Source organism: Hylobates moloch, unplaced genomic scaffold (assembly GCF_009828535.3).
Source record: "Hylobates moloch isolate HMO894 unplaced genomic scaffold, HMol_V3 SCAFFOLD_21, whole genome shotgun sequence".
Classification (NCBI taxonomy): domain Eukaryota; kingdom Metazoa; phylum Chordata; class Mammalia; order Primates; family Hylobatidae; genus Hylobates; species Hylobates moloch.
The window spans coordinates 18,368,676-18,393,795 of record NW_026652296.1 but is presented as its reverse complement, the minus strand read 5'-3'; the positions used below and the strand labels follow the sequence as shown (position 1 = coordinate 18,393,795).

The window sequence follows — 25,120 nt, the reverse complement described above, 5'->3', positions numbered from 1 at the left end:
CCAAGGGTGTTGCTCTTAACCCTGAGTGTGCTAGCCCTTTGGCAATGAGACACTATAAGCTTGTTCACTTGAATTTATATTTCAGAAAGGTGCTCATATCTGACCAAGTTCACAGACTCATAGGCACTTTCTTTTTCTGATTGTCTTTCCTATTTTTAAGGTAATGTTGTTTTGAAGATCACCCCTGGAGATGGCTGTAGGTTTCCTGTGTGCCCTACACTGGCCAGCGCTTCACATGCAGTAGATCTCTCATGAGTGCTGGAGGATACACAGCAGATAGGCACTGGCTTGCATCAGGGCTCAGAGAATATTCTTGCCCATGGCTGCCCAGGGCTTAGAGCCACTCTTTGCCTCAACAGCTTGGCCAAACACAAGGACTATGTTTTTGTTTTGTTTTGAGACGGAGTCTCGCTCTGTCACCCAGGCTGGAGTGCAGTGGTGTGATCTCAGCTCACTGCAACCTCTGCCTACAGGGTTCAGGTGATTCTCATGCCTCAGCCTCCCAACTAGCTGGGATTACAGGTGCCTGCCACCACACCCAACAAATTTTTGTATTTTTAGTAGAGATGGGTTTACACCATCTTGGCCAGGCTGGTTTTGAATTCCTGTCCTCAGGTGATCTGCCTGCCTCGGCCTCCCAAAGTGCTGGGATTACAGGCATGAGCCACCAGGCCCGGCCCCCAAAGAGCATGTTGAACAATTACCAGTTGCACTTTACACAGTTTAGCTTATTCGACCTTCAAAACAATCTGTGATGTAGGTATTCCCATTTATCGACAAGCAACTTAAGGTTCAGAGAAAATAAGTACCTGCTTCTAGTATACCCAGTGGGGCAACTGGATGAGATTGGTCTGATTTTAGGAGCCACTCCTGTTTCAGTGTATCCAACTTGGAAGTCAGCTATGGCAGGAAGAGCATAACGGTCTCAGGTCTGAGTAAGGAGCTCCATATGGGACCCATCTCTGCCTTCAGGGAGGCCACAGTCTAGCAGAGGCCGACAATGCAAGGCGCTGACAGAGGGGTGACCATGACAGAGTGGCAACTAGGAAGGAGCTGGTGCATTCTGCTGCAAGAGTGGAGATGGTCCTGGATGTGGCTGACGTGAACTGGATGTTGGAGAGGTGGAGAATGGCATGCTTGGCAGAGAGAACAGCATGGACTAGGGGCCTGTTTGCTCACAGAAGGACAAAGAGTTGGGCACTCACCTTCCCAATGTTCCACACTCCCTTCTGAACAAAGTCTAAATCCAGAGTGAAGACTTTCTTCACCTGGACCCTGCCTGCTCTCCTCATCTCTCTCTCCCCACCCACTGAGCTACCTGTGGCTCCCCAAACACACCCTGTACCTTCTCTGTGTGCACTTTTGCATACGCTGCTCTTTCTTCTAGGTTACTCTCTTCCCTTCTTCACTAACTCCCCCTCATTCCCTAGGTCTCTATTTAAGCAACACTGCCTCCAGGAAGCCCTCCCAGCTCCTGAGCTCACCATTCTACCAATGGCTGCCTCTCTACAGAACTCTCATGGAAACCTCTGAACAAGTTGGCCAAACACAGGCTCACTGGCACCTTTTCTTTTTCTGATTGTCTTTCCTGTAGACCTTTACCATCCAAAATGGCAGTCACTAGCCACATATGGCTCCTGAAATTTAAATTAATTAAAATAAAAATTTTAAAAATCAGTTTCTCAGTTGTATTAGCCATATATCCAGTGTTGAATGGCCATATGTGTTCAGTGGCAGTCATACCACACACCACACATATAGGACATTTCTGTAACTGCAGAAAATTCTATTGAACAGCACTCTTTTCAGAATAAGAGGTAGCTGAAGGATATATATATATATACACACACACACACACACACACACATATATATATAACTAGTTACTATATATATACACATATATATAAAACTAGTTACTATATATATACACACATATATATATACACACATATATATATGTATGTATATATATATGTATGATGCCAGACACTATCTCATGTAAAGGGAATTCAGTAGTACCAAGCCTTCAGATTTCTTGGAGCTCACAGCCTATTGAGGGGTATGTAGAAACAACAGAAAACAAAACAAAAAATATATATTTATAAACAGCTGTATAACACAATTAAAGGCTCAGGAAAGAACTATGAAGGAACTATATAGGTCACTGTTGAATAAAACCTGGTAAAGGAGCAGATGGAAATTAAAGGAAACCGGAAACAAGGCTAAGGACAGATTCTGATGAGCCTTGAATTCCATGCTAAGACGCTTGTACTTAATGCAATGGAAAACCAATGACCCATTTAAGAATTTTAAGCAGGAAAGTTAACTTGATCCAATTTGTGCTTCCAAAGGATCACTCCAGCAGTTCAGCAGGGGGTGGATTGAAGGATGAGAAGCTGCAGCACGCGCTCCAGCAAGCATATCCTGGCAGGTGCAGGTCCACAGGATGAGGCTGGAAAGTGCCATTGGGGGAGGAGGAGAGGGAGCTTGGCCCAGGTTCTGAAGTCCAGAGGACCAGTCTCCATGACTGATTAGATGGCAAGGGGAGGGAAGAGGGGGAAAGAACATTTCCAAGGAAGTCTTCAGGGATCAGGGGACGGTCTGTTACAGAACCTGGGGCTCTGCCCCCAGCCTCACTTCAAGGACTGCATTATAGGTGACTAATTCATGGCCAAATATTTTCTTATGAAGGTTACTACAGATCAGTCACACATCAGTGTGACAGGTGGGGCGTGGGGGAAGAAGGCTCGGCATGTTCAAGCCAGAACTGAATATTAGATTCTAGTCACTATTTGATTGATCTTTTAAGCAATTCTTGGATTCTGCCACTTAAAAACCAATAAATCTTTGAAGGCCTGAGGAAAGCAATACGAAAGCAATAAATCTCCATTGTGGAGTATTCGAAAAATAGGCCAAGCTGCTGAGGTGGTTTGGCTGGAGGGATGAGGGTGCAGGAGCCCCACACAGCAACAGTCCTCCCTGCCACACCTTGCCCCCCTGCACACTCAGTTCTACCAGACAGAGTCAGATCCATGGGGCTTCAGAGGAGCAGTAAGTGGCAGAGCAGGGGCTGCAGTTTGGCTCAGCCAGGTTTGGAGCATCACTGGCAGAAAGAAGAGCCTACCTGAGTGGGGTCTGAAGGCCAAAGTTTCTGTGTGAGTCTCTTTGAGAACACACAGCTCCACTCAGAGAGGGACCTGCTAAAGCTCATGAGTGACAGACCGGGCTCCACACAAGGCAGAGTTGGAGGACCCCTGAGAATTCCTCTTGCCCACCCCTCATGCCCTGGTTGGTGGAGGTTTACTCCGTGGCACCCCCACGAAAGGGCCACCCGGTCATCATGTGACATACCAGGCAGAGGAACTCAGAACTTCCCAGGGGATCCATGAACTCAGAGCCAGGATACTAGGTCTATGCACTGGCTTTAACTGTAACAAGCCCCACAAGCTTGGGCCAATCAGTTAATATCTTAGACTCCAAAATGCAGATGGTATTTCCCAACCAGCTGACTCACCAGGTAGGTGAGGATCAGATAATACAATGGAAGTAAAGGAACAATTAACTGTACATGCTAATTCAGAAAACTATTAACTGTAAAATTTGATTCGAAGCATCCTTAACCCAGTGCATCTAGTGAGTTCTTTGAGTCCTGGAATCATAGAGTGTCCATATTGTTTTCTCAATCCTTCACCTTCCCAACTCACAGAACTTACACTGCTCTGCTTTCCTGGGTGGTGCTCATCTCTCCAGCCAGTCTACTGCTTCTCTCAATCACTACAGTCAATATACCTAGTGGTTTCATATCATCTTACAGTGGAACTGCAGAAGCAGCTCAATACCCCTGGGTTGCAAGAAACATAACCCGAGCACACCAGATGCACCAGGCATGACACCATTGGTGGGACCTAGGTGCTTGGACTAAGGAATGGGGATAGTTTAAGAAGTGAACACCACATGGCATGATCCATGATTCAATAGCATCACCTCATGACATGATCCAGTCAGATCGAGCCTCCCACATCACGACATTGCAAATGTCCGATCAGATGACGCCATTACCTTCTGTCTATAAAACCTGTCCCCACACCCAAAAGCCTGACTCCTGTCTCCTTGTTCAGCAGCCTTGCAATAAACTTTTCTCTCCACAAAAACACAGTGCTTCAGAGTTTGGCTTTCTATTGTGCATGGGCAAACAGACCAAGTTCTGTTCAGTGACACTTTTTTGCTAATTTCATGATTTTGTTTGTTTGTGTGTTTGCTTAAAGTCCCACCTCCCTGCCTCACTCACAATTTACTGGAGCCTCAAGAGGGCAGAGGTGTGGCTATCTTGTTCCTTGCTGTATCCCTATTGCTTAGCTAACTTCCCTAAACATAGTAAGTGTTCAATAAATATTTGTTGCATGACCTAGTGGTCAACTACCTCTCATATAACATCCTACTGCCCAGAGTTCAAGGTGAATGAAGGTCAAGATAACTGAAATCCACTGTGATATTTCCACTTCTGTCCTTCCAGTCGTCCCGAAAGTCGTGCTGGGTGGCAATGGTTAGTCACTTCCCCTTCTAGTCAAATGCTCAAGAAACAGTCTGGAAATAATTCCAGAAACTGAGTATACACCCACCCTCAATGCTCCAGAGCCTTGACAGGAAAAGCAGCCAGACATTTCCAGATGCCAACCATTTCCCCTTTGAGCAGTGACATTTCTTTTATTTATTTATTTATTTATTTATTTATTTATTTATTTATTTATTTATTTATTTATTTTTTTGGATAAAAATTTCACCAAAATATATCATGCACACCTTTCTCCTAGGAGGTGGTATAGTATAGTAAAATGAGTATTGGCTTTGGGTCATTTGAACTAAGTTTAAATTTTGCCTGTACCATTTGCTTGCTTTATAGCCTGAGTCAACTGACTTAGCTTCTGTTTGTCTCAATTTCTATATTTGCAAAATGAGGAGACTATTATACAATGTTGCGAGAATGCAGGTAGTGTTATATATAGAGACAAGCTGGTAGCAAGTGCTTGTTCCTTAAACGAAAGCTAGCAGGCTCCTGTAAGTTGCGGACCCACATTTTCAGGGTAAACCAGGACCAAGTAATAAACACGCATGGCTATGAGGGATGACAGCATGTACGCCTGCTTGATTTTTGAGTCCCTGTGTCTGTTTTGTAGAGTTGCGCTATTCCTTTGCACCCTGACAACTGTCATTTCTTATTGCTACTGGGAAACTTTCATCCCCTTATCCCTCCTCATAATTTGCTGAGTCTTAGGATGTATGAGCTTGTTAAATAGACGTGCAAAACCAAGAGTATAGAGATTCAGAGGGAAAGTGTAAGGACTTCTCTGTGTGGGAACCGGAAAAGTTTTCATGTGCATTTTGGTTTGGGCTTTTGAGAGGCCCCCTTCACTGGGGGTGAAGGAGCTTGGACCCTGGCTGGAATCAGGTAGGCCTGGATGTAAGGCCTGCCCTATTCTTGGTATTCCCATGTTTTGTTCAGCCTCTATGAAATAGTTACTGGCCATACTTTACAGATAAGGAGAATGTAACCTCAGAGAGAGAGATTAAGTATCTTGTCCGAGGTCATGCAGCTGTGTTACCATGGGATCTGATGCCAGGTTTGCTGCCACCAAACTCTTCTTCTTTCCATGGCCCCCCCCACAGCCAGAACACTGGGAAGCTGGACTAAATCCAAACACATTGAAAGGCTATGGATGACAGCTGGATTGGGTCCCTTAGCAGAAAGTTTTACAGGCTTAGTTACCTTGGTCCGCTGTATCAAGATCACGGACCTTGGGTCTGGGTTAGCTGTTAACTTGCTGTGCAGCCCTGAACAAGCCTCTTCCCTTCTCTGGGCTATACTTTTGCTATCTGGGAAGCTTTTGAAGATTTTGAAACAGTGAGCAATACTATGGTATAAAAGAAGAGAGAATTGTGAAAGGGAGTAAGGCATTGGTGGCCAAAACGGAACATGAATTTGACACCTGGGGGACCTGCCTTCAAACTCAGCTTTCCTACTTACTCTCTGTATGCCCTTGGGCATTTCTGTGCCTCAGTTTCTTCATATGTATCTGAAAATGAGGATAATATCTCATAGTATATAGAGAAAATTAAATGGCAATGTTACATCAGAGTAACTGGAAGAAAAGCAGGGGATTCATAACTGAATTTGACTTAAGACCCAACAATCTGCTTTGACTTATCACGGGTAGGACAGTCCTAGAACTACCAGTGTATAAACTATACGACAAATGCTGTCTGGTCACTTACCCCGTAAACATTACCATCACATGTTGCAATGACTGAAGATTCACCTGAATTAGGGGGAGCGTTGTCCAAAGTCTTCAGACTACATAGGAACTTCTAAATTGGTGGTAGCTGGTTCTGTCTACTTCAATGCCTATCACTTCTAGATGAAGCTGGATACAGGATGCACAATGGCTATCTAGACCATCTCAAAAGCCCCCTTCTGGGCTGGTGTCCTAGCCTCCAGTGACACAAGGAGTGAGGCTGCATGCATCTCTCTAGTAGCTGCCCATGTCCTTCAAACAGGCCTGAGCCTCTCAAACACACTCCCATTCTCATCCCAGCACTCCCACCTTGATGTTTATGTTAAGCAAACAACCGCTCTGGTTGCTCCCTGTTATAGCATGCTGTCTCTCTCCTCTATGCCTGTGCTCCCACTGGACACTCTTATGACGTTAGTGAAATCTTACGCATCATTTAAGATACAATTCAGTGTCTCCACTGGGAATTCTCTCCTCTGAGCTCTTATAGTGACCTATGCATATCTCCAACAAGGACTGTACTGTAATTATGTTTCTGTCTTCCCAACTAGAGTTTGACTTTCTTTAGGATGTGACTTATCCATGGCTAGTTCACTGCTGTGTTTCCAAGCACTTAAGCATTGCCTGAGACAGGGTGATTCTTAATAAAAATGTTTGTTGAATGAATGAATGGTTTTTAGGCCCTGGGCCCTGCCTCATTCCTGGTACATAACATACTCAGTTTATGCTTGATAAGCTGAACTGAGCAATTTGAAAGTTGTTCCACTCAATGCTCTGCTTCATTTTAAGGGACCGTAGTCCTCCTTCCTGGAGTTCTGGGTAAAACCGGCAGTCAATATTGCTGCCCTTGTGCAAAGTGTACCTTGTTTAAAAGAGATGCCCATGCTTCTGATATCATGAACTGGCACTGGTCAGTTTAACTATGGAGATGCGTCAGTGTATTCCTGAACTCCAACCATCTTTGGTAAAATCAGCAGTTTTACCTTGACAGCAAGTGCCCCTATGGGACTCCAGCACCCTACAGCCTTAAACTGGACCAGCCCCCAGGTCTTGTCAGATTTGTGATATCTGAGCAGGTTGTTTTCAGAATTCAGCAAGTCTGTCTATCTGGCTGTTACTGGCAGTGACACAAAGAAAAGTGACCTTTCCAGGAGACTGTGTTCCAGGCCACTGACCCCACTAACTAAATTTACCATAAATATGTTCCAGGAAGTTTCCTTCTAGATCATCACAGGTCCCGATTAGGATGTTTCTTGTTTTTTGTTTTTCTTTTTTTTTTTTTGAGACAGGGTCTCACTCTGTTGCCCAGGCGGGAGTGCAGTGGATCACAGCTCACTGCAGTCTTGGTCTTCCAGGCCCAAGCAATCTTTCCATATCATCCTCTCGAGTAGCTGGTACTACAGGCACGTGCTACCACATCCAGCTAATTTAAAAAATTTTTTTCTTTGTATAGATGGGGTCTCCCTATGTTGCCCAGGTTTGCCTTTAACTCAGGGGCTCCCTTTGAACTGGGCTTGGGGCTGCTGACCTCCTTCCTCCAAGGAAGCTTTACTTCTGGCCAGTCTTGCCCATGGGCATTGCCTGTCACATGATTCAACTGGAGGCCCATGTGGCATAGAGAAGAAAAACTGCAGACTCCAAATGAAGAACCATCCTTACCTGACAGGAGCTCCCCGGGACTGAGCGGGTTTCAGCATCACTGTGATGGTCGTGTCTGTCTCATTCAATGGGGTGTCTGTGTCGTACTCAGGCATGGATGGAGCTGGACAGGAAACAGAGAGTACAGGTGAGTTCAGCACAGGTTCCCAATCGGCTCCCCACCGCCCCTTGCTGCCATCCTTAAAGACACAGCATGGCTAGGGGGAGGACGTTTAGGAAAGGGGTTGGATAAGAAGCCTTCCAGGCCTTCAGTAAAGGAGGCCCTGATGCCTAACCTGCCCATAGTAGGTTTCTTCAAGGTGCAATAGTGTGGGGAAGGGTAGCAATGATGTGTCCAGTAACCTGCATGAACCAGAACGTTCCACACCTAATAAACAGATATGTGCAGGGAATATAAGTACTAACAAAGAGGTGAAAGCAGAGTCAACCTTGCTAAACACATTTAAAATGCAAATTAAATCAATTATGAACTACTCCCCTCTATCTTTTTTTTTTCTTCATGAGACCTCCTTTCCCTCATACTCAGCTGATAGGAATGGGACTACATCTATTCCTTTGGGAAGGTAATTTAGCCATTTGTAGTAATAGCTATTAAAATCCACATCCTTTTTAATTCAGTTTTTCCAAATTCTGAATTTAATCATAAAGTTATAATCCAAACCAATGAATTAAACTTTATTTTGTAACATGTTTATCGAAGGGTTATTTTGTAAAAACACGGAAGCACCAAATATATCCAACCACAGGGGAATGTATAATTAAATTACGTCCATCCACTTGACAGAACATTATAACGAAAGCAGTGTAGCAACATAGGAAACACTTATGGGATAAAGATAAGAGAAAACATTAAGCTACAAAAAAAACATGTTTTTCTGGAAAACCATGTGCAAAATATGTATGTATGCAGACCAGAATTGCATAGATATTTAGGATAATGAAAGCTGTAGAAAAGGTTCTAAAATAATTCTACATTGTTGCTGTCTAGTGGCAGAGGGGGCCCTACTGGTGATGGCAGTCTGTAATTTTGGACTGCTGTGGCCCTATAATAGTCATTCATTCATTCATTCATTCATCCATCCATCCATCAGGCATTTCATGAGAACCTGTGCTGATGTCTTGCTCTGGCAAAAAGAATGTTCCTAAAAATGAATTTAACAGCCAACTCGTGTGCAATATACATTATCTACACACACGCGTACTATTTAATGCAACCCTGTGGGCAAATTATTTAGTGGCTTGCCACCTAATTAATCTAATTTTTATACTTTAGGAAGTTCATCACTTAGATTTTCTTCATAGGAGACAACAATGGTAACTCACTAGGGACTGGATCGTCCTAATTCCACCCATATCACAGGGTGACAATTCAAGAAAAATTTCCACTTCAAGCAAAATCAGGAAGTGGGGGTGAAACAACCTTTTTTCCTTTTTCCTTTCTAGCAGAGATACCTGAAATTTTGGTGGCGATCCGAGTGGTGACAGGGGGCCCAAAGCCCTTTGCTGTGCTGGCCTTGATGGTGAAGGAATAGGTGGTCCCTGGGTACAGACCCACAAACAGGTGGTGGGTTTCATTCCGGAGCTTGAACACTTTCCCCCTCTGGCTCGAGAGGTCAGCACTTGGGTCCAGCGAGCCAACAGCCTTGTAGTTGATCTGTAGGACAAGCCAACAAACAAACAAATAAATGCCTCACTTAGGAAGCTGGATGGAGCTCATTTAGAGGAACCTTAGGGAGGCAGGGGAAGGGGCGGGCATGTGAACTTGGCCAGCAGATTCTGCTAAGCTGCCTGTTGCTGTCCACTTTACAGATGATCCCAGCCTCCAAATACCCCCATTGCTCACCCACTGGAGCAATGCATGTTCTCACTGATTGGTAGGAGTTAAAACTTAAAATAATTGAACTTACAGAGATAGAGAAGGATGGTTATCAAAGGCTGGGAAGGGCAGTAGGGGTTGAGGGGGACGGTTAATGGGTAGAAAAAATGGAAATAATAAAGAAGATCTCATATTTGCTAGCACAACAGGGGGTCTATGGTCAAAAATAATTTAACTGTACATTTTAAAATAACTAAAAGGATATAATTGGATTGTTTCTAACAGAGAAGGTAATTGCTTGTGGGGATGGACACCCCATTTATCAAGATGTGATTATTACGCATTGCATGCTTATGTCAAAATACCTCATGTAACCCATAAATATACGCCTACTATGTACCCACAAAAAATTTTTTTAAAAAGAGAGGGCAATCCACAGATGTCATTTTGAATTTTCTGACAGTCTCATGAAAAGAAGTAAAAAAAAGAAACTAATTTTAATAACACATCTTGTTGAACCCAGTGTATCCAAACTATTATCATTTCAATCTGTAGACAACATAAAAATTGAATGGAATTGTTTACATTCTACTATTCGTATGAAGTCTTACAAATATGTCTTTTACCCCTTCAGCGCATCTTCATTTGGACTAGCCACTGCTTTTCACAAGTGCAGTAGCCCCGTGTGGCCAGTGGCCACCATGCTGGACACTGTAGTCATAGAAAAGTGTCCAGGTACAGCATCCTGATGAGAATTATTTATGAGGCTTGTTAAAAATGCAGATCCCGGGCCCCATATTCCAGACAGACAGCAATTGTTGACGGGTGCTTTTTCGTGCATTATGTTTTTTGTCTTCCTCAAATCCTTGGGGGCAGCAGGATAGCTACTCTCATTTTAATAATGGAGAAACTGAGGTGCCAATGGAAGCAACTTGCATGCAATCACCATTTTTCAAATTGTATATGGAGATAGTTTGTCTATGGTAAATGAAGATCATGCCCCACGTGACATATCATGTGAGTTCAGCAATAACCAAACTGGTCTACACCTGTGGAATGACTCGTGTCTACTGTTCCCTGATCACACACTTGAGTGTCACAGCAAGGTACTAGAAGAGTTTTGAAGTGCTCACTCTCAACTTCTGCACTCGCCCAAGGGTGAAAATAACGATTGGTAGCTCAGCACTAGTCCCACGGATCACACTTTGAGTGTCACATCTTGAAATTATACAGTTGTAAAGTGGCAAACACAAGATTTTTTGTTTGTCTTACCTGGTTTGTTCTGTTAAAAATATTTAATTAGGCTAGGTGTGGTGGCTCACACCTGAAATCCCATCAATTTAGGAGGCCAAGGCGGGAGGATTGTTAGACTCAGGAGTTCGAGACCAGTCTGGGCAACACAGTAGGACTCTGTATCTACAAAGTATTAAAAAATTAGCTGGGTTGGTGGTACACATCTGTAGTCCCAGCTATTCAGGGGCTGAGGTGGGAAGATGGCTTGAGCCCAGGAGTTCAAGGCTGTAGTGAACCATAATTGTACCACTGCACTTTAGCCTGGGTGAGAGAGACAGACCCTGTCTCTAAAAAATTTTTAAAAAATTAATTATGGTATAATATACATACAGAAAAGCATACCTCGATGAATTTTTGAAAACTGGATACAGTCATATAATCAAAAATCAAAACACTACCAGGCCCAAAACTTTTTCCTCACACTCCCTTGCAATCCTACTTGCCTACCCCCATCAGGGATCACCTCTGTCTGACTTTGAACAGCATAGATGAGTTTTGCGTTTTTGCACTGTGTGTCAGTGAAATGCTATGAAACGTGCTTTTTTGTTTCTGGTTTCTCTCAACATTATCATTATGCCATGGGATTCATCCATGTTGTCATGGGTAATAGCAAATAAGGCATTCTCAGGTACATTCAACAATCTCTTGCTGACACTGTACTAGGCAGGTCTGACTCCAAAGCTTGTACTCTATATTCTATACCACACTGCCTGGCCTGGTAACAGTGCATCAGTTGAAAAATGCATTCACTCATCCACGTATTTGCTCCTTCACAGTGTTCCCTGTGTACTCCTGTATTCTAGGCCCTGCACTGTGTGCTACTGGGGGCGCCCAACTGAATTCAAGTCAGGCCTCGTCCTCAAGTGACTTCCATTCTTGAGAGAGGCAAGCCAGCTATTTAGACAGCTGACATCACTTATCTTCTGTCAAGAATGGCCAATCTCAAGCAGAAAAGGAAGCACACCAACTTCCCTTCAAAAATAAGCAATTTGCTGTTACTGGCAATGGCACCAAGTGTTTTGGAGAGAAAAGTGATTTCTCTCTCCTATATTAAACAGTAGTGGTGCCGCATCCTTGAGGAGAGAGGTCAGATGGTGCCCAGAGCAGAGTGTGGGCAGGAGGGAGGAAAAATGCAGGGAGCTGAGGGCTTTGAGCTTTTTTTAAGCAACACCTGAGCATGCGTGTGCACCATGCAGGTGGCTGCTAGCTTCAGGCTGCTCTGGTGGACCTGTCTACAGCGTCCCCTCTGGTCACCCCTACCCACCCCAGTCCTTCTCAGAGACAAGTGCTACAGGCATCTATCTGCCTCTCTGTTTGAGGACTTTCTCCATGGGTGCTTGCTGGGAATGTGGGGTAATTAACACCCCAGCCCTGATGGGAGTTGATGCATACGTTCTCCAGGCTCTCCTTCCTTATACCCCTGCAAGCTCCCCCTCCTTGGTATCCCTGCAGCATCCCAATTTCCCTGAGAGGCTCAGCTCCACTTGCCTCTAGAGGCAGCTGGTTTGAAAACACATTGATTATTGGCTACTTTCCTTTCTCTTCCCCACTCCATATCTCTTTACTGGTGTTTCTTAAACTTCTTGGCAAACTGCTCATATTCAAATCCTCATCTCAGGGTCTGTATATGAGAATGACCAAACTAAGGAAAAATGCTCGTGGAGGTATCTCAGGAGAGAGTGCAACTGACACCCGAAGGACAATCCTGAGTCAGAAGAGGGAAGAGTGTTCTAGCTTCCAGGCAGAGGGAACCACGTGGGCAAAGACCTGGGGTGGGAAAAGGTTTGGACAGAGCAAAGCTCAGAGCCACTGCAGAGCGGCGAGCAAATAGGGGCAAATGGAGTTTTCAGCGTGCAGGTGGATTCTGGTTTCCACCGTGGCAGAAAGCGGGAGATGTACAGGCAGTTCAGCCTGTAGCCACCAACCCCAGTGCACCAGTGGAGAGGATGTGTGCTTGCATTCTTTGAAAATTCTGCCCCCGTCCCCCTGCTTGGACTGGTGGCAACTACATTGATATACAGACCCTGGGAGGTAAAACTCATGCCTTATTTACTAGCCAATTCCTTTCCCGCGCTCCAAATTCAATCCAAAAGCAACTCAATTTCCACCGAGCTGTCAATATAATATACCACGCTCTTCTGCTCTCCTAACCTTTCCTGGTATTACAGGATCCTCACTTACTTGTAATGAAACACTATGAATAAATCAATGTATGTTAATATAGCATGTCTTCAATTTTTTATGAAGGGCTTCACCAAATCTAATTCCCACTGCTTTGTCAGAAACAGTCTTTGAAAATTTTAACTTGCAAGTTTTACGAAGTTAGTGGGGGATCGGGCTGGGGAGGGAAAGAAGAAAGGCGAGAAAAATGGGATGGGAGGGAGCTGTGGCTGTAAATGTATAATACAATATGAACCTTCATTCGTAAGTGGGGAAAATGAAAGATTTGTTAGAATAGCAAACATAAAATAAAGGGTTAGTAGGGGGAAGGGTGCACAGCTGCACATCAACCCTGGGCTCCTGGCATGGGTTCTGGCTGCAAAAAGTACTCAAGGATGTCCCCCTTCTCTTTTAGTTGCTGACAGCAGGATCCCCAGCCAGAGAAACCAAAGCAGGTGCGTCATAACAAAAATCACAGGCTGGGCATGGTGGCTCACACCTATAATCCCAGCACTTTGGAAGGCTGAGGCAGGTGGATCACCTGAGGTCAGGAGTTCGAGACCAGCCTGACCAACATGGAGAAACCCCGTCTCTACTAAAATTACAAAAAATTATCCAGGTGTGGTGGTGCATGCCTGTAATCCCAGCTACTCGGGAGGCTGAGGCAGGAGAATTGCTTGAACCTGGGTAATGGTGAGCGGAGATGGTGCCATTGCACTCCAACCTGGGCAACAAGAGCGAAACTCTCTCTCAAAAACAACAACAACAACAACAAAATCCAATCATGTCGTAAGAGCAATGGTTTCCCATAGCTCTCAGGATGAAGAGTGTGTCTTTGTCATGTGGTCTTAATCAGCTCGGTGCATGAGCTGGCCTCTCTCGTCCTCCCCCCAGCACCCCAAGCCTTACTTCAGTACCTAAAAAAGAGCCATGGTCTTTTCTGCCACAGGAACTTGCACCAGCTCTTCGGTCAGCCTGGGCGTCTTCTTCCTTCCCATGCCTCCTTGTTGCCTCATTCATGACTCCTCACCCTTAGCGAACCTCACTTACAGGGACTCTTTTTATGGACATCTTCTCTGACTCCCAGGTTCTTATTTTATGTTTCCAGAGTCACCTGTCTCTCCTTTGAGCCACTAACTTTCCATGTAACCATGTAATTATTTCATCAATAAGTCCCTTTTCTACCAGCCCAGGAGCTGAAAAAATATGACTTGCAAGTCAAATTCAATCTACCGTCTGTTTTTGTAAGTAAAGTTTTATTGGAAAACAGCTACACCATTGATTTAAATATGGACTATGGCTACCTTCACACTACAAAGCAGAGCGAAGTAGCAACAGATACCCTACAGCCCACGCTGCCTAAAATATTTATTTTCTGGCCTTTCATAGAAAGAGTTTGCAGACCTCTATACTAGACTTTAAGCTCCAAGGAGGCAAAGATCGTATCTGGTGTTTGTTCAACATTTCATCCTTTTGCATGTCTAAATGAATAATGAAATTAGCTGTGTGGCTTGAGGGATTGCTTAACCTCTCTGAGCCTCGAGTTCTTCAAGAGAAAAATTATAATTCTAATTTTAGTTTCCATTTTATGTTGCAGAGTGACCCCCATTTCTTTACTCCTGAAAGACAAGCCATTGGTTTGGGAGGAAGGCTCCAGAGTGTCCATGAGTGGCTTTGGCTTCTGTACCAAGGCGCAGTGGCTCATGTCTGTAATCCCAGCACTTGGGGAGGCTAAGGCAGGAGGATTATTTGAGCCTAGGAGTTTGAGAGCAGCCTGGGCAACACAGCGAGACCCCATCTCTACACAAATTTGTTTTAAAAAACTAGCTGGGCATGGTGATGCACGCCTGTAGTCCTAGTTACTTGGGAGGCTGAGGCAGGAGGATCACTTGAGCCCTGGAGGTTGAGGCCGCAGTGAGCCACAATCGCAGCACAGCATTCTAGCCTGGTAAACAGAGTGAGACCATATCTCAAAGCAAGCAAGCAAGCAAGCAAGCAAACAAACAAAACAAAAAAGTTTGAAGGTCATAGAAAAGCAAAGACCAAGAAATGGTCACAGGTTGAGGAACAAGGAGACATGACAACTAAATGCTATGTGAGAGCTTAGAAGAAAAAAGAAGACCTCCGTGGAAAAACTGGAGAAATCTGAAAAAAAAAAAAAAAAAAAAAAAAAGTCTGGCGTTTAATCAATAATAATGCACTGAAGTGAATTCTTAATTTTGATAAATATACCATGGCTATGCAAGATGTTAACATTAGGGAAAGTTGTATGAGGGGTATAAAACTATACTTTTTTTTACAGTTTCTCTGTAAACTTATTTCAAAATAAATTATTTAAAAGACAACAAATGGCATGCTGAAATTTGGTTGCTGTGAGCATCTTTGTGGCTGCAGAACAGAATCTAAACAAATATCCATTGAGCTCTTGACTAGGTGCTTGGCCATGTACTAAGCTCTAGAGAGTCCTCAGGAACCTACAGTTTGGTGAGGGAGATAGGTATGGCCCACAGGAATGAGCGGGAAAGGCACATTAAGATCTCTGTTCTGAAGGAAGGGAAGATGGCTCTTATGAGCATATAACAGAGAAAACAGATTGAGTCTCTGGGGCCAGATGCCTTCCCCATAGAGTGTGAAGCTGTTAACCAGATGAGGAGCATGGGAGAAGGGTGGGAGGAATGACAGGAGATGGTGGAGAATGAAAGAAGAAAAGGCTCTTGGGCAGGACAACTGCTTGCCTAAGGGATGCTTTTGTGCAAAGTAGAAAAGGTGCCTGTCTCAACTCAGTCTCAGCCCCCTGTACTTCAGTGAGCTGATGTTGCCTTTGTGAGCAGAAAAAGATACGCCTTTCTTAGTGCCCAGTCATATTCTTCCTGGCAGACACAGCACAGAGTTTAATGGATTTCATTTCCTTGGTAGTGTGTCTTTGTGCAGTGCTCAAACCATGCAACAGTAGGTGGCATTCCTGCTGAGCTCAGATTATGGAAGCCTTTAATGAACTACTCAAGTGTATATATTTTATTTCGAGGGTAATATAGAGCCATTAAAGGAGAGGGCAGGCTATCAAGAGAGATACAGTATCATACCACAGTGCTACTAAACGTGCGGTTTGCAGATAAACAGCATCAGCACCACCTGGGAGCTTGTTAGAGATGCAGATTCATGAGTCTATCCTAGACCTCCCGATCAGAATGTCCGGGGCTGAGGCCCAGCACTCTGTTGTTTCATAAGCTCTCCAGGTAATTCTCATGCACACTGAATTTGGAGAAACACTTTCTCAGGCAAGGGGATGGAGGATTGAAATGACCAGAGGAACAACACTGGGGTCACTTTGGAGGGTCTGGCTCTCATGCAGATGACAAATACAAAGAAGGCCTTGTTTCAACCAGAAGCAGAGGGGATGGAGAGGTGACTATAGTGACTTTGAGAGATTCTGAGTCCTGGCTGGAGAAGACTGAGGTCCCTAGAAAAGTAAGAATGAGACGGAGCCAACACATGGCCCCAGACCTGAGCCTCCTAAGGCTGAAAACCACTGGGGAAGACCTGCAAGTGTCCTTACTGGCCTCGTCCTTCCGACGCTGTTAACATTCATGAAAGTGAAGAGCGTGGGTCTCAGCCAGTGGCAGGGAAGACCACTAGCTTACAGTCTTGCAGAGCCGGGGCTGTAACTCAGATCCATCACTTACCAAGTGTTAAGCGACTGAAGCTCTATTTTGTATCCTCACCAGCCGAAGGGCCCTGGAGACAACAGAACAGAGCAGCAACGCCTCTGAACAGTGTCTGCCGGGCTTCCCTGCTTTCCAAAGCCAAGCTTCAGGGTCAGAGGCTCAGCCTGCAGGCTTGGTTGGCTGTGCCGGGGCCTGCCCGGGCTGCACACCTTCCCCAGCACTGCCAGCACAGGGATCCGTGCCCGTGGTTGCTGGCCGTAATCAGTCCCGCTGCGGCCCTGCAGGGGCTTCCTCTAGCCTGGTGTGGACTTTCTTGGTTACCATGGATCAAAGAGCTGTTGTAGGAGTGGGGAAGTTAACTTGTTTGCCCAACACGGCTTTTTCTGATTTCCAATCAATGCCCTGCTCTCTGACTTCAGCTGTTTTCCTGTTGGCTGTGGGATCAAACACAGGGAGAAAACAAGCTCGAAATCCAGCTGGCCCAGGGTCCTTAGTATTCACCATCCATCAACCAAAATGGAGGTTTAGTTAGTGGGTGATAATAACAGGAACTAACATTATGTGCCTACCATGCATATGGCTCTCTTCCCCGAGTCACCACCCTGCTCCTTAGCTACCAGACACACTTTAGGTGAGTGTATTCCTGTCAACAGGTGCTCCCTCCACCAACACCTCTGGCCCCTCCAATCCTTAGCACCGGGCTCCTTCCCAGACTCATTGCCTTCCCTCCCCTGCCTCGAATGAGAGGGATACTCTGAGATTCACTCTTCCCAGCTGCCCTAAATTTCAAAGAATGCAGTCAGAGTCCCATAGCAGGGCCACCATCAACTCAGACGGCTCTAAGCTCTTTCTTCCTGAACTATCATAATGCAGCCTAATAATATGAAGCCTAAACCTCCTTTCAGCTTTTAATCTCATGCTGGGGTGTCCTGGGTGCTATGATTTTGTTATTTTCACAGAAACCTTCTTGTTTAATGAGTCTGTCTAGCAATATTCCCAATAGCTTTTAGTCTGTATTGCAATACTTCTTGGGTCTCTGAACGTAAGCTGCTTGCCTTCCAACTTCACACTCAGCTGATTTCTGTTCTGCTAAGTTTAACCTAGTTAAGTTGCTAAGTTGCATGACCAACTCCTCTCCAGTTAGCTTTGGGCATGGAGATGCAAGAAGTTAAATAATCCCATGACCCTGCTCATTGGAACCCTGCAGCCATACTAACAGCCTTTCTGGCAGACACAGCCTGGAACAAATCCTTCATTAAGGGCAAAGCCTGGATTCTATTTATTGATTGTAATAATTGCCAAGCACCCAGCTTGGCATAGAGAAGGAGTCAATAAGGTTTACCAAACACATGAGGATTAAGAATGAAAATGTAACAAATCCTCATTGTGGTACAACTGGGATTTAAAATAAGGTCATTCTGATCCTGAAGTCCAGTATTCTCCGCCCCACCCTGCCACATTGGCCTTGGCTCCTCTGTGCACATCTTGTGTGAACAGTTTCTAGGGAGAGGGGCTGATGGAGGGGAGGCTGCAATTGTCAGAACACAAGGCTTTGTAGAGGGTCTGTCTGAGCCCACCCCACTCAAGAGGGACTCGCCAAGCAAGCCCAGAAACTGGGTCCATGGCACAGAGTTGGTGCTCAGTAATTATGCATTTAATAATTAAGGAGGCCCAAGGTGGTGAAGGTCTTATCCTCTGGGCCTGAATTTCTAAACCTGTATAAGTAGAAAGTCCTTTTGGTCCTTTTTAGAAAATAGCCCCATACCCTTTAACACTGCTTTCATTAAAAGGTGTTTATATCCCCTGACTCCCCTTAAGTCTTAGGGGACTTGGGACTGCTTTCACCGATAGAATGTGGGGGAAGTGATATTTTGTGACTTCTAAGGCTAGGTCATGAAGGCAATGCAGTTTCTGACTTGTCCACAGAGACACTTATGTCTACAGTGTCTAAGCTGCTGTATAAGAAGTCTGACTCCCCTGGGGCTGCCATGTGTGAGCAAACGCAGGGTGAATGGAGAGTCCCTGTGTAGATGCTCTAGATTGACAGCCCCAGCTGAGTCCAGTCACCTGGGCAACAGACAGCTAATTGAGAAGGCTGTCGTGTGAGTCCAGTTCTCAGCTCTCTGGTCACCCCTGGTCATTTGAGTCTTCTCAGCTGGGACCCTAGACATTGTGGAGCTGAAACAAATCATCCCTGCCCTCTTGGATTCCTGACCCACGGAATATATAAGCATAATAAAGTTGTTGTTTTATTCCATTAAATTTTGGAGTGATTTGTTACCAGCAGTAGTAACTAGAACACCATTTGTTCATTAGACAAGAGTTTCTTAAAGAGCATGGCAATATTTTATTCTCTTTTGTATCCCCAAAAGGAAACAGTAAATGCTTAACAAATACATGCTACATTCTTAGCCAAATGAGGAATGTCAGCAATACCAGTAATGAGAAATATGGACATTCAGGCTGGGCATCATAGCCAGACTCCATCCCCACAAAAAAAATGTTTTAAAAAATAGCCAGGCATGGTGGTGCATGCCTGTAGTCCCAGCTACTCGGGAGGCTGAGGCTGGGAGGATTGAGTGAGCCAGGCAGGTCGAGGCTGCGTTTAGGCAAGACTGGTCCACTGCACTCCAGCTTCGGTGACAAAGTGAGACCCTGTCTGTAAAAAACAAAATTAAAAAAATAAAAATAAAAATAAATATGTACATCATATGCCTCCTGATACGATGCTCTGAGAAAGGGTTATGTGTGGTATTTTTTGCCAAAAATGCATAATCTCAAACTAATTGTGAGAAAACATCAGAAAGAAAAAAAAACTAACTTAAAGGACAGTCTACAAAATAACTGACCAGTATTCTTCAGAAGTGTCAAGGTCATAAAATATTAAAAAAATAATAAGGACTGAAAGGCTGAGGAGATGTTCCAGACTGGAGGAGACCAAGGAAACAATGACAAGTAAGTGAAACACGGATGGGATCCTGGACTGGAAAAGGACATTAGTGGGAAGATAAGTGAAATTCAAATAAGGCCTGTAGATTATGGTATTCATTATATTGTAGCTTAAAGTATCTATCAATGTTAATTTCCTGGTTTCAATCACTATCCTGTGGTTATACAAGATGCTAACATAAGGGGAAGCCAGGTGATGGGTTTATAGAAACTCCATACTAATCTTGCAACTTTTCTGTAAGTCTAAAATTATTTTAAAATTAAATATTGAGCCAGGCGTGGTGGCTCACACCTGTAATCCTAGCACTTTGGGAGGCCAAGGGGGACGGATTACCTGGGGTCAACAGTTCGAGACCAGCCTGGTCAACATGGTGAAACCCCGTATCTAATAAAAATACAAAAGTTAGCTGAGCACGGTGGCGGGCACCTATAATCCCAGCTACTCGAGGCTGAGGCAGGAGAATCACTTGGATGCAGGAGGCAGAGACTGCAGTGAGCTGAGATCATGCCACTGCACTCCAGCCTGGGCGACAGAGCAAGACTCCATTTCAGAAAAAAAAAAAAAGAACTAAATATTAAAAAAAAAAGAACAAAAAAATGTGCACTAAGTCTCATTGATTGGCAAATCTGTAATCATGGACCCACAAGTTAGAAGTCAAAGGCACACCCCTCCACCCCTCACATTCTTGGAGCAATTTATTAAAATAATATATATATATTTATATTTATATTTGAGATGGAGTTTTCGCTCTTGTTGCCCAGGCTGGAGTGCAGTGGCACGATCTTGGCTCACTGCAACCTCCGCCTCCCGGGTACAAGCGATTCTCCTGCCTCAGCCTCCTAAGTTAAGTGGGATTACAGGCATGCACCTCCACGCCTGGCTAATTTTGTATTTTTAGTAGAGACGGGGTTTCTCCATGTTGGTCAGGCTGGTTTCGAACTCCTGACCTCAGGTGATCAGCCTGCCTCAGCCTCCCAAAGTGCTAGGATTACAGGCACGAGTCACCACGCCCGGCCTATTACAATAATATTAACAACACGAGTAGACATTTAATACCACTCACTAGTTGCCAGGTGCCTTGCCAAGTACTTTCCACACATTACTCATTTAATCATCCCACAAGTTTATGAGGCTACTACCGTTACTATTCCCACTTTGTGGATGAGAAAACACTTCCCAGTGTTTTCACAGATAGGAAGAGGCAGAGGCAGGCTTGGAAGCCCAGCAGTGTGAATCTAGAATCCACCTGCTTAACCTTGGAGCTCTTTTGTCATCATGAAGAGTGGCCAGTCTTACTTCCAGAGGCTGGGAGACCAAAAACTTTTGCTGGAAACCTCTTAAAGGATCAGCTAGAGTGAAAATACATGTTAGGAGTATTTGGACCAGCAGAGAGAGCTTTTGAGTGCATTGTTGGGGGCGCAGAGGCCAAAATTAAGATGAAATGGGGTGGAAGTAAATCTGGAGAGTTGGGGGAGATCAGGGGATTTGATGCTAGAATGCATTTCCAAGCACCCCAGAGGGGTTTTCTGACCACCTGGGAACTTCCTGCATCCTTGTCAGAGGCCAAGTCAGGGATCAGGTTGAGAGGCTCTTCTGAGGAGAAATCCATCGATCACATAATCACACATTCCGGGCCAGTGCGGGGCTGAAGGCTGAAGTTTCACTCTATTGCACTTTTCTTTCATTCAGCATTTTTCTCATGAAATTAAAATAGAATTGATTTTCTCCCCCACTAAATTAGGCATTAGGAAAGGAATGAAAGGGAAGGCATGTTGGAGACTACACCATCAATTCAATCCAGCAGAGTAGCATTTGTAAGAAATTGTATTTGCCCCTACTTACTATGAGAAGGTTTTGTAAAGCCTATTTTTTTTTTTTTTGTTATATCTCCTTCTTACTAGAAGAGATGAACATTTTTTTTTCTCCCTTCTTGGTTAAAATGATCATTTATAGTAACCTTTTCTCCAACCCTCTGGCCTTAGGTTAGAAGCTTCCTTTTTCTAACTTTGTCTCTGTGGTATTTCCCCAGAAGCAGACACACAGCAGGTGACACTGCTATTTATGGAACTGTCATTTCTGATGAAATGGGTCATCTGGGGACTCTACACTCTCCTATTCTGCCGTGACCCCAGACTCATAGCTGGGCCCAGAGTGGAACCTCACAGCTGGAAGGAACTACTCCATTTACAGAGTACTGAAAGGAGATTGGAGCAGGAGGAAACTGAGGCTCAGAGAGGCTAGGAAGCACGCCTAAGGCCACACAGTAACTGGTTCTACTCGAAGGAGGCAGCGATGGGATAACAAAGGAGTCAGAAAACTTGGGTACAAATCCTGATGCTTCCTCTTAGCAGATGGTCATTTATAGCCGCACTGCCCATTAGAAATAGGATGTGAGGCACATTTGTGATTTTATATTTTCTAGGAGCTACATGGGGAGAAAAGGCAAAAAGCAGCAGGTGGGAATTAATTTCAGTAATATACTTTCTTTAACCCAAGATATCCACAATGCAATTATTCCAACATGTATTCAACACAAAATTATTGAGGATATTTTACATTCTCTTTTCCCACTAAGTGTTCGAAAGCTGCTGTGTATTTTATATTCTGAACATTTCTATTCCGGCTAGCCACATTTTGAGTGTTTAATAGCCACTTGTAGCTAGTAGCTAGACCAGGGTTTCTCAACCATTTTTTTCTTTATTATCGCCTCCTAAGAAACATATTTAGACTTTTTTTCTTTGTTGTACCCCTGTGAATTTTAACTCTACAGATATGGTGCATAGCTGTATATGGACGCTATGCATACCTGTATGGCTGTATGTGGGCTTTATGTGTATTACGCATATGTGTAAGAAAGGGATTTTTTTCCCACCCTACCCCCACCACTACCACCAAGAACCAATTTTCATCTCTTGGGGGCGATGGCACCCCCATTAAGCATGCATGGTCTAGAGCAGGGGTGTCCAGGCTTTTGGATTCCCTGGGCCACATTGGAAGAAGAAGAATTGTCCTGGGCTACACATGAAACACACTCACACTGATGATAGCTGATGAGACAAAAAAAATTAAAATCGTGAAAAAAATCTCATAATATTTTAAGAAAGTTTATAAATTTGTGTTGGGCTGTATTCAAAGCCGTTTTGGGTCGCATGTAGCCTGTGGGCTCAGGGTTGGACAAGCTTCATCTAGAGCAAGCAGTAATGGCCCTGAGCCTCAGGTCCTTATCGGTAAAATAAGGATGAGTGTGTGGACTAAGTGAGGCAGTTCTTGTAGGAAAGCATCCAGTAGTGCTGAGTGTGGCACCAATGCTAATATTGCAGTTGCACTGCTGTTTCCAACACATTCCCTTCCACACTGAGTGCCAGGAGTCAGGTCCCCCTCTTCACCTGCAGCCAGTTGCCAGCAAGACGTGCTCTCTGCCCATGACCTCCCTCCTGCTCCAGGGGACTTCCCAAAGCCCTCATGGGGTGACCAGGGGCTCTGTCCTTCACTCTGGCCACAACTCAACCCAGGGCAGCAGGGCCTCGTGGACCACCACTTCAATGCTTTCTCTCGCCTAGTGGACACCTAATTAATGCCGAAGGTCTAGAGGCCACCCTTGAGGGTAGCCCAGGTCCCCTGACACCCAAACCAAGCCTCTCTTCCCTCCCCTGAGTGCCCATTGGCAGATGGGTGGTGCCCAGGCTTGTTATCTGTGCAGAGACACATGCTCCATTTTCCAACTCCTCCCAGACCCCTGCCCCAGTCTACCCCAGTCTTGGGAGGTTGCTGACTGTGTCCTAAATGGTTTTCTCCCTCAGCTCCTGAGAGATTCTGGCACTTGCTTCCCTTCCCATCTTGTGGCTTCCCACTGGCCAGTAGGGTCCATTTCTGCACCTGTGGCTCCCAAGAAGCTCTACCTTGTCATCGACCACTCTGCCCTCTCTGTCCAGTTCTTCTTCTGTCTCATTCTTCATCTGTCCCATCTGAGTGAGCCATGCCCCTACAAGCAACGCCAGGGGCCATCAAGGAATCATCTGGAACACTTTGGAGACAAGGAACTCAGTCCCTCTTACTCACCTGTGATTCTGCCAGTGGGCAGTGCTGTAAGAACATGAGCACTGGAGTCATAGAAGGCTGCCTCTTCTCTCTGCCCCTCTTGTGATTCTAGTGGCTACACAGCACATGTGAGCAGAGCTGATTGCGAAGGCTATAAACTTGGTGTCCTAAGCTGGGGATTGCAGAGTAAAACCCACGAAGTGAGCAGCCTGATTGCCCAGCCTTCTGCAGTCACGCCTCATTAGGCACCCATTGGAGGGAAAAGTCAAACTAAAAACTGTAAAAGAAAGTGGCTTTGAGATGTTGCCTTTTTTTCCCTTAAAGTGTACTTCTTGGATTGTGTTTCTTTATAGATGTAATCCTTCTCCCATGTTTTATTTGGGAAGGGGTTCAGAATAGGAAGGAGTTGTTTTGAATTATATCAGTAAAGATTCATGGAGAATAAAAGGAAATACTTTGGGATTGTAAAAGACAGTGTGAACCTGAAAAACAATGTGAACTTGATCTTGGGTGTGCTGGGCTGGTTTTAGGCTGTGATGCTTAGCACCTGGGTGACCTTCAATAATATTCAATTCCATCATCAAGAAGAAAGGTTTTTCATGAAGTTGAAATGTGTCCATGTGTATAAGAGGGCTTGAAAATTCCTAGCACCTGGGAGACTATCAAGTAGGTCAGTCAGACCTGAATTTACAACATGAGAGAGGGTGTTTGACGGTATTTTTGGGGAAACCACAGACTCATTCAAGTGGAGTCAATAACTATCTCTTGGGCAGTAATATCAGTAGCTGTTATTTTAGGCACCTGAGATATGCCCATGAACAAACCAGTGAAGATGCTGCCTTCCTAGAGTTTACCTTCTAGTTACTAGGAAGGTGAGAGGAGGGGAGAAAAATATAATGAATGTAATAAATATGCCATTTATTTGGTATGTTAGTAGACGATAAGTTCTCTAGAAAACAAAAGAAAAGAAAGGAGACAGCAGAGCAGGGTGGGGAGGACAGGTGTGCATGGGCAAGTGATGCAGGGGTGAGACTGATCAGCCTCATTGAGAAAGTGAGATTTCAGCAAAGACGTCATGGAGGTGAGGGAATTAGCTAAGTGGATACCCAAGAGGAGAGCTTTCCAGGAGATGAGAGTGGGAGATGGGGTGAAAGGGGTGTGTGTGTGTCACACAGATCTCTGCGAGTCTTTGAAAGATTTAGGCATCTAGCCTGGGTGGCATGGGGGCTGCTACAAATTGTGAGAGCCAG

At 44.7% G+C, this 25,120-nt stretch overlaps 1 protein-coding gene across 7 annotated transcripts in view; it reads right to left on the bottom strand.

Moving 5' to 3' along the window:
* The window catches only part of PTPRT (protein tyrosine phosphatase receptor type T), a 1,124,172-nt gene that overhangs the window by 275,287 nt on the left and 823,765 nt on the right, over window positions 1-25,120 (bottom strand). For all 7 annotated transcript variants that reach the window (XM_032141872.2, XM_032141870.2, XM_058432870.1 and 4 more), the window contains exons 10-11: window positions 9,401-9,602; window positions 7,949-8,051 (exon numbers count right to left, since the gene is read on the bottom strand). In XM_032141872.2, the coding sequence (XP_031997763.1) occupies window positions 7,949-8,051; window positions 9,401-9,602 (305 nt within the window). The remainder of the gene's footprint in view (window positions 1-7,948; window positions 8,052-9,400; window positions 9,603-25,120) is intronic.